Source organism: Ipomoea nil, unplaced genomic scaffold (assembly GCF_001879475.1).
Source record: "Ipomoea nil cultivar Tokyo-kokei standard unplaced genomic scaffold, Asagao_1.1 scaffold0482, whole genome shotgun sequence".
Classification (NCBI taxonomy): Eukaryota; Viridiplantae; Streptophyta; class Magnoliopsida; order Solanales; family Convolvulaceae; genus Ipomoea; species Ipomoea nil.
The window spans coordinates 1,692,660-1,705,130 of NW_017616910.1; the positions used below are offsets into that span (position 1 = coordinate 1,692,660).

At 33.2% G+C, this 12,471-nt stretch overlaps 1 protein-coding gene and 1 non-coding gene across 2 annotated transcripts; both read left to right on the forward strand.

Annotated features, from left to right (window-relative positions):
* Positions 1-7,396: 7,396 nt before the first annotated feature.
* On the forward strand, positions 7,397-7,469 carry TRNAK-UUU. Its single transcript has one exon. It is a non-coding gene; the product is annotated as a tRNA-Lys (tRNA).
* A 123-nt stretch (positions 7,470-7,592) lies between these two features.
* On the forward strand, positions 7,593-11,623 carry LOC109173744. Its single transcript, XM_019323036.1, has 9 exons — positions 7,593-7,907; positions 8,625-8,780; positions 9,021-9,089; positions 9,181-9,351; positions 9,830-9,973; positions 10,170-10,328; positions 10,403-10,468; positions 10,744-10,803; positions 11,207-11,623. The coding sequence occupies exons 1-9, from the start codon at positions 7,611-7,613 to the stop codon at positions 11,249-11,251; spliced, it is 1,167 nt and encodes a 388-aa protein (XP_019178581.1). The 5' UTR covers positions 7,593-7,610; the 3' UTR covers positions 11,252-11,623.
* The last annotated feature ends 848 nt before the right edge of the window (positions 11,624-12,471 follow it).

Consider the following 12,471-nt stretch of genomic DNA (forward strand, 5'->3'; position numbering starts at 1 on the left):
AATTTTATGACCTTTGAAATTAGATGGGAAGGGAATTTAAATTCCTTTCAACCAAACACCATGTCATATTAGCTTTTTAACCAAGTCAAATAGCTAATAATGGTCAAATAAATCAAAACTAACTGACAGACTATTTTACCAAACAGAACATAGCGAAACATCAAAACCACAACTTAAACAACACACTATCTAGTCAATTAAGCTACTTGAGTGCCATATAATTTGAATATACTATACATGACAAAAATGTCAAGAATTCAAGAAGATTATATTGCAAGTATATGAAGCAAGCAAGCTAGCTAGGTTGCAACAAGTTGTCAAAGATGTTGAAAATGAATATTCAGAGAATGAGGAAAGGTGATAATGCCACCTTTTCAACTGTAGTTTAGGTTAGTGTTGACAGGAGAGGGGTGGGGGTAGTGTACATTCCAAGTATAAAGTGCTAACCACTACTGCTACTTGTAGATCTGAGAAGAGCTGAAGAACAGTTGAGGAGAAGAAAGGAGATATTAAAGAAAAAAGTATTGTCAACAAAATTCTGGTGATTCTGAGAGAGAATGCTCCCAAAAGCTTCAGTCTTGAAAATGACTTTCTAACCCCACACGCCTCACTACACATTTGCTTTGTGCTCTGTGCACCTTAAAGCATTCTCATCTTTTTCAATATAATATATAATAATAAACTAATAGGCTTTCCTGCCCTGTGATTAATGCATTTAATTAATACAAAAATGTCTCTTTAAGTTTTTTTTTTTTTCAAAGATAAGTTTTGCATGTATTCAAAGAATGGACCGAGTAGGTAAACATAATTTTTGTAGTTAATAATTATGTTTGGTTATTGTTAATACTTTAATTTCTTGGTCAAGCTCATTATATGGAGTCTTTTCAGGTGAGATTTACTTCAAGAGCAGTGTTTACCTAAAAACTAATCTTAAATCTTTGATAGTAACTGCGAGTTTTTCTTGTTACACATTAAAAAAAGGATAAGTTTTGGCCTAGGAAATTGTCTAATGGACGATAAATTTCACTTGAAACTTGCTTTTTGTGACAGAGTGAAAATTCGATTCATGTCATGAACATGGGGAGATTTAGATTTATGTTGAGTTCCTTGTACGTAAAAGTATACTCTTTGATAATGAATCTCAAAACTAAATTGGCTCATATTACCTCCTCATAGTTTGAGGGCAATCATGTGATCTAAAGAAGCCATAAAATTTGGGTTATAAATTAAAATAGAAGCAAAAAAATTTTAAAAAATAAAAATAAAAAATTGTGTGTAGTCTAGTCAATGACATGAGCTCAATGGGTCAATAGAGAAACCTGGAAATGGCAGGTTTCAGCTTTGAACAGTGAATATTACTGAACTGTTATCTATCTGCAAACAAATTTCTGGGCCTGCAGGAATTTGGGAGGATGGATGGATTGCTTCACTGGTAAATCAATTCTTTTTTAACTCACAATTTGGAAATGAAATTTTTTTCAATTCATATAAGAGTTAACAGTACTTGGAGACTTGGAGTTGATTGGTTTAATACCAATCCCTTACAATTATTAGTTACCAATAATTTCTACCGTTTTAAAGACAATGGTATTGTAGAGACATTCATTGAGAGGCAAATTCATACGTAAATTAAATGATAATTTATCCCGACTTTTCTCATCTTGATTTACAATAAGTTGTAAAATCACAGAAAAAGTTTAACCTTCCATCCACACTGCCGCTAGAGAGACTCAATCTTTGGTCATTCTTCTAAAATTTCACCTCTATGACCAATTGAGCTACCCATGCAGATTATTATTATTATTATTATTATTATTATTATTATTATGAAGAAGATTTGCAACAATATTGCTACTTCATTATGGAATGTTAGATCATTATTATGCTAATAATTTATTTCAAAATGTTTTTTTTTTTGAAGACAAAATGTTAAAGTTTAATATGTAAACAAACTAATTTAAATTTTATGAAAATATCCTTTTTTATCTTTTTACATTTATTAGTTTATCAAAAAGCTAATTTTACCCAACACTTTCAAGCATAACAGCTAGCTTAACACCTCTTCAATTTCAGCTCCTAGCTTATAGCTTTTCACCTTTAAGCTCCTTTTAAGCTTTTAGCTACCTTTTCAGGTAGGTTTGCCAAACATACCTAAGAAGCTGATTTTTTGTATCTATAGTAAGACCCACCAAGAATTAAAAAAAAAAAAAAAAAAAAGCTGCATCGCGTGAGGTGCGTAAATCTTTACTTTTTTTTTTCTTTTTAAATTTGTTTTTCTTTTTCCTTTCCCTATTTTCCTCTCATATTCTCTTTCCTAGACATATTTGTAAAAATTACTCAAAATCTACAATTATTGGAGATGTTCTTATGGATACTATGCGTATTGTATGCCTAGACTAGTGTATGTAGTTGGTAGGATTGTTTATGTTTTGCTCTATCTCATTTGTTAATTTTATTATTTTTAATCTAACCTAATAAAGTGAAATGTATCTTTAATAACATGATAATAAAATTTGCTAATTATTGCTTCATATTCTTTTAAAGTTTGCATATTTTAAACATCATCATACTTCACGTAACAAGTTTTAGATAATGTTTATTAAATTAAAAATGATCACTTGTATTTTAATTAATCAAAATATACATATATTAACCAAAATTGTAAAAATCGCTAGGCATTTCTCGGGTGCCTAGGCGCTCGTTATTTATTTGTTTATTTAAATTCTTTAATTTTTTTTTTACAAATTTTGTAAGACTTGATAATTATAAATTATTTAATACTTTAATAGTTACTATTAAAATATTAAATATTAACCTAAAAAAATCTAGAATTTTAAATTGTATAAATATTTAAAGAATCAAAATACAATTCTACAAAGTCAACTCATAAAGTATCAATATTAGAGTAATTGATTTCAATTTTTATTTTTTAAGCATTTTTTTAGTTTGCGACCAATTTGAACGATTTATAGTTATTTTGATCAAAACGACATTGTTTTGAATGAAATAACCCATTTAAAAAAAAATGGAACAATAGTTAATTCGTCGCCTAAAACACTGATTACGGTGAAAATCTAGGCAGTCGGCACCAAACACCTCTGCACGATTTTTGCAACCCTGATATTAACCAAACAGTTTGAAACAATTAATAAACAGAATTATTTTTTTTTTTTTTTTGGTGAGGAAAGAGAGGCTGAGCCTCAACTATCTAACTCTGCGAGTGGAAAACCCTCCCATGTCGCGATCCAGGAGAGGGACCAAGCCATCCATTGCTTCCGTGAAAATCCACGTTCCCCAGTCTTTCCCTTGCGCCAGATTGGCCAAGAAATCCGCGCAAGTATTGCCTTCCCTGAAGATATGATTGAACCGAATCCCCTCAAACTTAGGGATCATCGCCATGCAGTCGAAGAGTAACGTACACCCAGTGTCCTCCAACTGTGCATCCTTATGCAACAGGTCTATAATGGATTTAGAGTCCATTTCGACCATAACCTGACGAACCCCCCTCTCGAGGCAAAGCCGTAGACCCTCCCTTAGGCCCCACAGTTCTGCCGCGAAGCTATCCGTTATCCCAATCTATAATACAACTGCAATGTTAATTAGCTCATCAACTCTTATATATGCATGTCATATTGAAGAGTTTCACGCTAAGTTGTTTTCAAGTAAAAGTCAAATAATGCGAGTGCAACTGGACCAAATCATAATCATACTAGACATAACATGTTTCAATTAACGAAAATTGCATAAATTAAAAACAACTTATATTTTACCATGAGCTCAACAAAATACAAACAAAATAAATAGGAGTATATATTTTGTGATGGAGAATTGTCCAAAGTCAAAGAAGAGAGTTGTATTGAGTCAGCCATATTGTCAGGTAGGGCGATATTTTGTGGAGTTAATTGTGTTACCGAGGGAGAAGGGACAAAAAAAGAAAAGGTAAATGACAAATTAGGAATGGGAGAAAAACATGCCACCACGCAAGGGATTTGACTATTGAGGTTTTAAATGAAGTAATAAGTCAATTACTATTTACTAGGCCTTATTGAGATCTGAGAATTTAGGTTTTAAATCACTCTGGTTTACCTACCCTAATAAATTGACTGATTTGGATAACAACAATTTAAAAGAAGATATCAAAGTTTAACCTCAACAGTGATACTGTAAAAATTATGTTTAAAATGAACATATTCCTTATATGTATCGATAGTTGGTATTGTCTGCTGAACAATTGAATCACTGTAATTTAAATCCTCCCAAATGCTCTGTCTGGTCGTGATATAGAGGGTCTAGGGGTTGGGGATTCAGGTCCGATTTTGTAAATGGCTGTTAGCTAATATCCGTTAGTTGTTAGTTGATTGGGTTAATTAGAGGTCATAACTAGTTGATAACATTAGCTGATTGTAAAAAGATATTTGATAAATTAGCTGTTATCTGATAGCTATTTTGTATAATTTCTTTTCTAAAAAAGTATCTTTGAGTAGTTTTTCGAATTTTAGCATTTTAAAGTTACAAAAAGTTAATTAGCTAAACACTTATACTGATTTTTAACCTAGTTAAACAATTAATAACGATCAAATAAATTAAAATTAATTGATAAACTAACTATTTTATCAAACAAGACCTCAATCTTTTTCTTCATTTAAATTTTAATTTCGTCACTAAATCAATTTTCTTTTTTGGACCGTCACTGTAATTCAAACGGATAAGCGACGGTTTCACAAAAATATATAACAGGTAAGAGGCAGCCGGTCAAAAGGCGAACCGTTTGTTTTAACGTTAAGCCATTTATGTTTCTTCTTGTTTTTCTTTACGTACGGATTATTGCTAAAAATAATTAGTAGTTGAGTGTTCAATAATTTAGTAATTATGAGTGTTTTTATTTTAATGAATAATAAATTACTAAAGCATCAGTAAATGCATTTGATTTTAATATAACCCAATTTAGTCTTTCAGTATAATAGTTTTTTTCGATTTAGTTCTAAACAAACTTTTATGTTTAATTTGATAATCGACTTTGATGGTTTTGTTTAACTGAATCCTCTGTAGTGATGGACTATAGTAGTTTTACCCAAGTTAGTATTAGACTATAGTGGTTTTATTCAATTTAGTAATGACTATAACAGTTTTATCCAAATTAATCTTCGACTATAGTGATTTATCCAATTTAGTCATCGACTATAGTAAATTTTCTCGATTTATGTATTAATTCTAACAACTGATGACTAAATTGAGTAAAACTATCAAAGTTGATGACCTAAATAAGCACAAAAAATCATTTAAGACTAAAATCATAAAAATTAATATAGTCAATGACTAAATTGAACATTAACTCAATTTCTTATGATTAGTAAAATAGGGTGTCTAGTTTAGAATCGTAATCTTCATTTGCTATTTCATATATTACATTGATATTTGCATACTGTTATACCCCGTTCCACCCCGACCCATTGCAAATTACATCTAGTAGGATGTTTGCAACTAATCTAACTAAAATTGAATTGCAACCCATTTAAAGTGTTTCTCTCAAGGACATTGTTGTATACACAATTACATAAAACAATTGTACTCATTATGGGAAAAAAAGAAAACAAAAAAAAAAAAAAGCAACAACAATAAATGTCAATACGTACATTCTTAAAACATGATTCTCCTATAAAAAGTGATGGTTAATCATACTTGAGGGATTTAAAAAAATATGGAGTTAATTTTGTAATTATTATAAATTTTCAAATTTATAATATTTATAAAACTGATCCAATATTTTTTTTTTTACATATTTTTCAGCAACCTTCAACTGTTGATCTACCAAAATTGATGAATGAAATCCGTCATCACTTATAACTTGAACCCTCCCTCCACCCACACACATGTATGTATCTTATTCCAAACTCATTAAAAGTGATCAATCGCAGGATGACTTTTATTCCTTGTTAGGTTTTATTATTTTTCTATATTAAAGAAGCTAGTATGTTGTTTGTTGAATTATGCTTCATGTTTGTTAAAAGATCTGCGAATCAAGCTATCAATGTATAAGGAAACTGGTTCTGTGTTGGGTCCCAAGGTTTGGCGTCGAGCCCCCTTTGTTTTTGGTTCTCATTATTCCTTCTTATTTAATGAATTGATTCTTTTTTTCTCTCAAAAGAAAAAGAAAAAAGAGATCAACCAAACATAAACAATCGGTATGCTATGGAACCGTGTCCACCTTGCAAGGTGGACACAGTTATATTTTCATAATTACTTAACTATATGTTTATAATTAGAAATCTATATATTCATAATTTTTGAACTTCATATTCATAATTATTAAACTCTATATTCACAATTATAGAACTCCATATTCATAATTACTGAACTATATATTCATAATTACAGAACTATATGTTCATAATTATGTTCACAATTCTATGTTCATAATTATAAAACTATATGTTTATAATTTTTGAGCTATATATTAATAATTATGAACAATTTTGGAACCGTGTTCACCTTGCAACGTGGACACGGTTCCACAGCATAATTTGCCAATCGTTATGCCATGGAACCGTGTTCACCATTCATGGTGAACACGGTTCCAACGGTGTTAGTACACCGTTATCTTTTTTTTTTCTTAATTAATTGCGTGACTTTTCTTCTTCATTTTCACATTTCGCGGTTTCACTTTAATTTGAGGTGAGCAATGATTTCGGACATTCATAAATTATGAATTCATGCCTGCACATTCACTTTGGAACCATGCCTACACATTCCCGTCCGAAATCACGGACATTCATAAATTATGAATCCATGCCTGCACATTCACTTTGGAACCATGCCTACACATTCACTTTGGAACCATGAGATTATGAATTTTCTGTTATAAGATTATGAATTTTCAGTTATGAGATTATGAATTTTATGTTATGAGATTATGAATTTTCTGTTATGAAATTATGAATCTTCTGTTATGAGATTATGAATTATCTGTTATGAGATTATGAATCTACATTACATTCATAATCTCATAACAGAAAATTCATAATCTCATAACAGAAAATTCATAATTTAATAAATATTTTACTTTTATCCTATTATGAATTTTCATTACATTCATAATCTCATAACAGAAAATTCATAATTTGATCAAACGTGTGCCGTTAACTCCACATCCGTGTTTTTTTTTTTTTTTTTGCCTAAAAACGATGTCGTTTGGACTTGTGTTCACCATTCACAGTGAACACGTTTCCAGGGCATAATTTGTCCATAATTTGCCTTAGGCTAGTGGAGGTGGTAAAGGGCGTCCACTAGAGGCCCATAATATAGCTAAACAATTCTTGGCCCATTTAACTTTCAAGGCCTAAATTACCACGCATTATCTGATTCAATCAAGATTAGAATAAGTTTAAAAGTATTATCGGCCGTCTTAGCTCAGCCGGTAGAGCGCACGGCTTTTAACCGTGTGGTCGTGGGTTCGATTCCCACAGACGGCGCGTTTTGTCCACGCTCCACCACTCTAACCGCGAAACGACAACGTTTACATGTCATCCCCACAAGGAACGTCGTCGTTCCGGCCCCTATTTAATAAACCCTTGAAAATTCATTTCGACAGAAATATCAAATATCCCTTGTTTATGGCTTCTCTCTGTTTTCCCACGCTTTCTTCTCGCACTAATCTGTTCTCAACATCAAACAACGCCAATTCTCTGCATTTCAGCTCCCACTCGCTGCCAAAGCGTCGAGCGAAGAGGCAAAATGTCTTGATACAATGCAACAGCTCCGCCGTCGGCGGAGGATTCTCGACGGAAAGGCTGGGCTCTCAAAGCAGGGCTAGCGAAACGGGAAACCTAAATTTGGACGTTTCTCAGTACGAGGATTTACTGAAAGGTGGAGAACAGGTCGTGTCTGTTCTCGACGAGATGGCCAAGCTCGTAAGCCACCTGCTCACACTCTTTCACTCACTCATAATACCATTTCATTATCCTATTTTTGCTAAGCAGTATTAAGAATGGCGCGAGCCGCGAGATTAAAGTTAGAGCTTACTTTTTTCTTATTTTGGAGGTGAATAGTGATTACTAAACAGCTCGGTTGGTGTTCATTTTGTTTGTGCTTTTTGTTATTATGCAGAGGTTGAGGACTTTGAGATTGCAAATTTGGTAGTTAACTGATTATTTGTGGCTTGGAAACCTATACTAATTTAGAACCGCTGAATTGCTAATATGGAAATGGTAGCTGTTTTGTTAATTCATAACTAGTTTTTCTTGGTAAAACTTAGTCACAGTACATTTAATGGTTGAAGGGATATAGGTTTATACCTGGAAATTTGCTCAGTTTTTATATTGAAAGTAATTTGAAGCTTAATTACTGTTTTTAAATTTTTGCAAGGTTTAGGATTTTTCTTTCTTCTGGGCTTATAGGCTCAGTCTTTAAATCTTAGACTCATAGTTCCTAGATTATGGGTTGTATGCAGGGAGAGGTAGGCATTAAGAAAAATATTATAGCTCAAAGACATGATTATGTTAATTTGGATAAAGTTATTCCATATCTAGAAAATTAATTATTTGGACAAAATGATAGGATAAAATCGAGTAATGGATATAAACTTGAATGAGATTACAGCTTAGTTGGATTTTTTTTTTCTGCAACAGTTGGAAGATATGGCCATGGATGATGCATCTGAGGAAATTGCAGTGCAATTGACTGCACAAGGAGTCATTGGCAAGAGAGTGGATGAAATGGAATCAGGGTTTATGATGGCCCTTGATTACATGATTCAGATTGCTGAAAAGGATCAGGATGAGAAGGTATGGCTTCTGGTTCTGTTATGGCCTGGTATTTTCTCCATGCAATATTATTCTCTGAGTGTGATTATAATCTGTCAAGATCTTATTTTCTTAGTTTTCCACTGACCATAGCATAAGCCAGCAATCTGATTTCCATCTTTTCCTTGGTTTGTGCTATGGCTTATTTCACCTGTGGCTTGATAGAAACTATATCTTATCTGGATGTAAACAGTAAACAATTGACCAATTGTTTCTTTTCAGCGCAAGTCACTCTTGGAGGTGGTCAAGGAGACTGTGTTATCTCATCTAACTAAAAAATGCCCCCCACATGTGAGGATTATAATTGATTGCATTACTTGCAGTTATTCGCCTTATCAGTTGTCACAATGAATACTAAACGGTTTGCTGTATGTTTGTCTAGGTTCAAGTTGTTGGCCTACTCTGCAGAACTCCCCAGAAAGAAAGCAGACATGAATTACTCAGGCGAGTAGCTGCAGGTGGTGGAGTTTTTAAGAGTGAAAATGGCACAAAAGTTCATCTTCCTGGGGCTAATCTAAATGATATAGCAAACCAGGCTGATGATCTTCTAGAGGTAAGCTCTTGAAAGATGTTATCTTCCTTCATGTTTTCTGATTCTTCTCCAAACTTATTAAAGTTATGATTTGTTTATATAGTTGTTGTTGTCTATATTTTGTGGTAACTAGTACTCACAAATATGAGAAAGGAGAATGCTTTTACTAGCCATGGGTCTTTATGTAACTCAGCCCCATTCGTTTTCATGGTGATTTTGAAACAATCTTCTAACTCCCATCTCTTTTAACTTTATTCCATAAACATTTCTTATCTAAAATGAGAAACACTAAAAGTAATCTACACTACCTTTCAAAAAGATCAAATTACTTTCTGTAAGAGACTAAGAGCATCAAATATGTTCTTTTAATTTAGTCTGAATTAATAATGTATTACACAAAAAACAAGTTATATACCAACCAACATGGTGAAATCATAAGATTTGACAACTTTGGGGCACACCCGCACTTCTAATACTTTACTGCTTGTCTCTCTTACAGACAATGGAATCCCGTCCTGTTGTTCCTGATAGGAAGCTACTTGCAAGGCTGGTTTTGATTAGAGAAGAAGCTAAGAATATGATGGGAGGTGGAATACTCGATGAGAGAAATGACCGTGGCCTGGATACACTTCCTGAATCTGAGGTTTGTTCCCTTGACATGTATGATATTCACAAATAAACTCATTAAAATTAGTTTGTTTACAAGGTGCACACATTGTTGTTAAATGTTAACCTTGTGATTGTCGTCTTTGTTGTTGTTCTTTCTTCTTCTTCTTGTTCTTTTTTTTTTAAAAAAAAAAATCATTTATCTTAAATGTTTGACACTTTTACCAATGCAGGTCAACTTTTTAACCAAGCTTGTTGCCCTTAAACCAGGGAAAACTGTGCGTGAGATGATAAAAAATGTTATGCTAGGGAAAGATGAAGGTGCAGAAAGTCCAGATAGTAATGAAAAGAGTGGTGCTGGGCAAAAGAAGTCTGGTGGAATTTTTGGAAGGGTGAGGTCTTGTTATGCTTGATTTCTCAACCTAGTTTGTCTGTCTTTAATCCTCTATTCTTTTTGCCTCCACAGACTAGTGTCAGTGGTGTTAAACCATTGCCTGTACGTCCTGGCATGTTTCTTGAGACTGTTACTAAGGTAATACTTGCTGTTGCACATTATTATAATTGAGCTAATAGTATAAGTTTCTATCATTCATTCTATTTTTCTAATAAACAATATTTTGACAATAATAATATATTAAAATGGGTGATCTAAGAATATGCAACTTTTCTGTTTGAAAACTGTGAGGTAAATTTGAACATTGTCGTAATTCATCTTCTGCTTAAAGTTCAACCTTTAAAATCTCTTAATCAAGAAGTATGGGGATATATTGCTATGCTTCAAACTTACATCTTATTGGTACTTTCTAGGTGTTAGGTGGAATATATACAGGAAATATCTCTGGGGTTACAGCACAGCATCTTGAATGGGTAAGTGCCATTTTTGCCTTTTAGGTCAATCTACCTCTCTGTGGGTATGTGTCTGATATGTATTTGATAAATAACTTGTCATTTCAATGAGTTCAACAGATTCCTGTTCCCAACATGACTTCCACTGCAAACTTTTGCATGCACAATAATTTAATTTAGGTTTCATGTGAAAATTAGATGTCAACAGCTGCATCTTTTACTATCTTTAAAATTTTAAATGCTATTTCTAATATTAGATGATGGTTCTGTTTGCACGATGGACACACAGTTCTGTCACTTTTCATCATTGAGCTCTTACCATTGAAGCACTTGACAATGACAAGTCTTATAACTGCCGAAAAAAATCATATCTTGTCTAATAGGTTACTGGTTACTGAAGTTATTCATCACTCATTGGTTTCAGGTTCATCAGAACACACTTCAAATTCTTCAAGAAATTGCGTTCTAGGCCCTTTCACCATAGCACAGGAACATCTGTTTTTGGCTCACTTCTGGAACATGGCCTGTCAAAATTCAAATAGTCAAGAGCTGATTTTCACACGTCGTGTAGCATTGTTAAGTCTACAGTCCCGCGACACTGAGCCTTCATGCTTCATAAATGTACGATGCATATGTTAGAGTAATATAAGAAAAGAATACGAATAGAGAAACAGAAATGTTCAGATAGAATTTTGAAGGGAAATGCATACTTTATGTCTATTGTCAAGTTTGAGGCTTTATAATTATGCTAGTTAGATACTAAATTGTATATTTATACCAAGTTAGAACTCAACCCGACCCAGTATTTTGTTGGTAAATAAATTTCATTAATCAATATTCATACTTTATTACCTTCAGTTTATATCTAATGTTGAATATTTGAGCAATTGTCGAGCTGAAACAGCCTCAACCTGTACCTCGATGATGGATGATACAGCCTCCGAGTCTTCAGCGATCACAACAATACAAGATAACGAGGTGAGAAGTATCTATCTGATCAAATTCTGTCGTGATTTTTTATGCTTTCCTAGAATGTTAGTAATGAATTAGTAGGTTGTACGGATTGCAAGAGAAGTGCATTGCAACTGCATTATTTTCCTTGAAGAAACAAGTAGGTACAGTTGTATGTGTGCACAGTCAACAGTTTGGATTTGTTTGGTGTTAGCACATTTTTTTGTTCATCTCCTGTCTGTCTAGTGCACAAAATTTCAATATTCTGCCCTACCATTGTACCACATAACTAGGCATCACTGATATATCACCACCCCTACTCCCCTAACTACCATTGCAGCCCGACTTTGTACTTCTTGCCTTACACTCATAGCTGTAAATATATAATAATCTCTCTCATGCTTATTTCTTCTTGTTTGGTTAGCTTGCAATCCTACTTCTGTGCCTGGGCTCAACCCGGTTAGTTGACCGCTCAAAAGTAAGGTTTCAAGTCCTACCAAGGAGAGCGGTATGAATTTGTCTCATTGTAGAATGTAGACACTGGTATATAAGTACTTTAAAAAACCTGAAGGTTACTGAGATATATCTTGCAATTTACGTTCCTCCATCAAGGCTCTATGAAAAACTTGAAGCTATAGATGAATATCCTGCAATTTACTTTTTCACTGAGACACTAGGGCCCTTGGGTTTAGGTTACAATTCCTGTTTCTGGATCTCTTCTAGTTGAGCATGGATACA

Excerpts from the sequence above, each read along its gene's own strand:
- LOC109173744 (XM_019323036.1), top strand. The coding sequence starts at position 7,611 with ATGGCTTCTCTCTGTTTTCCCACGCTTTCTTCTCGCACTAATCTGTTC. Across the intron at positions 9,352-9,829 it reads AGGCTGATGATCTTCTAGAG|ACAATGGAATCCCGTCCTGT; the intron begins GTAAGCTCTTGA and ends TCTCTCTTACAG. Across the intron at positions 10,329-10,402 it reads CTGGTGGAATTTTTGGAAGG|ACTAGTGTCAGTGGTGTTAA; the intron begins GTGAGGTCTTGT and ends TTGCCTCCACAG.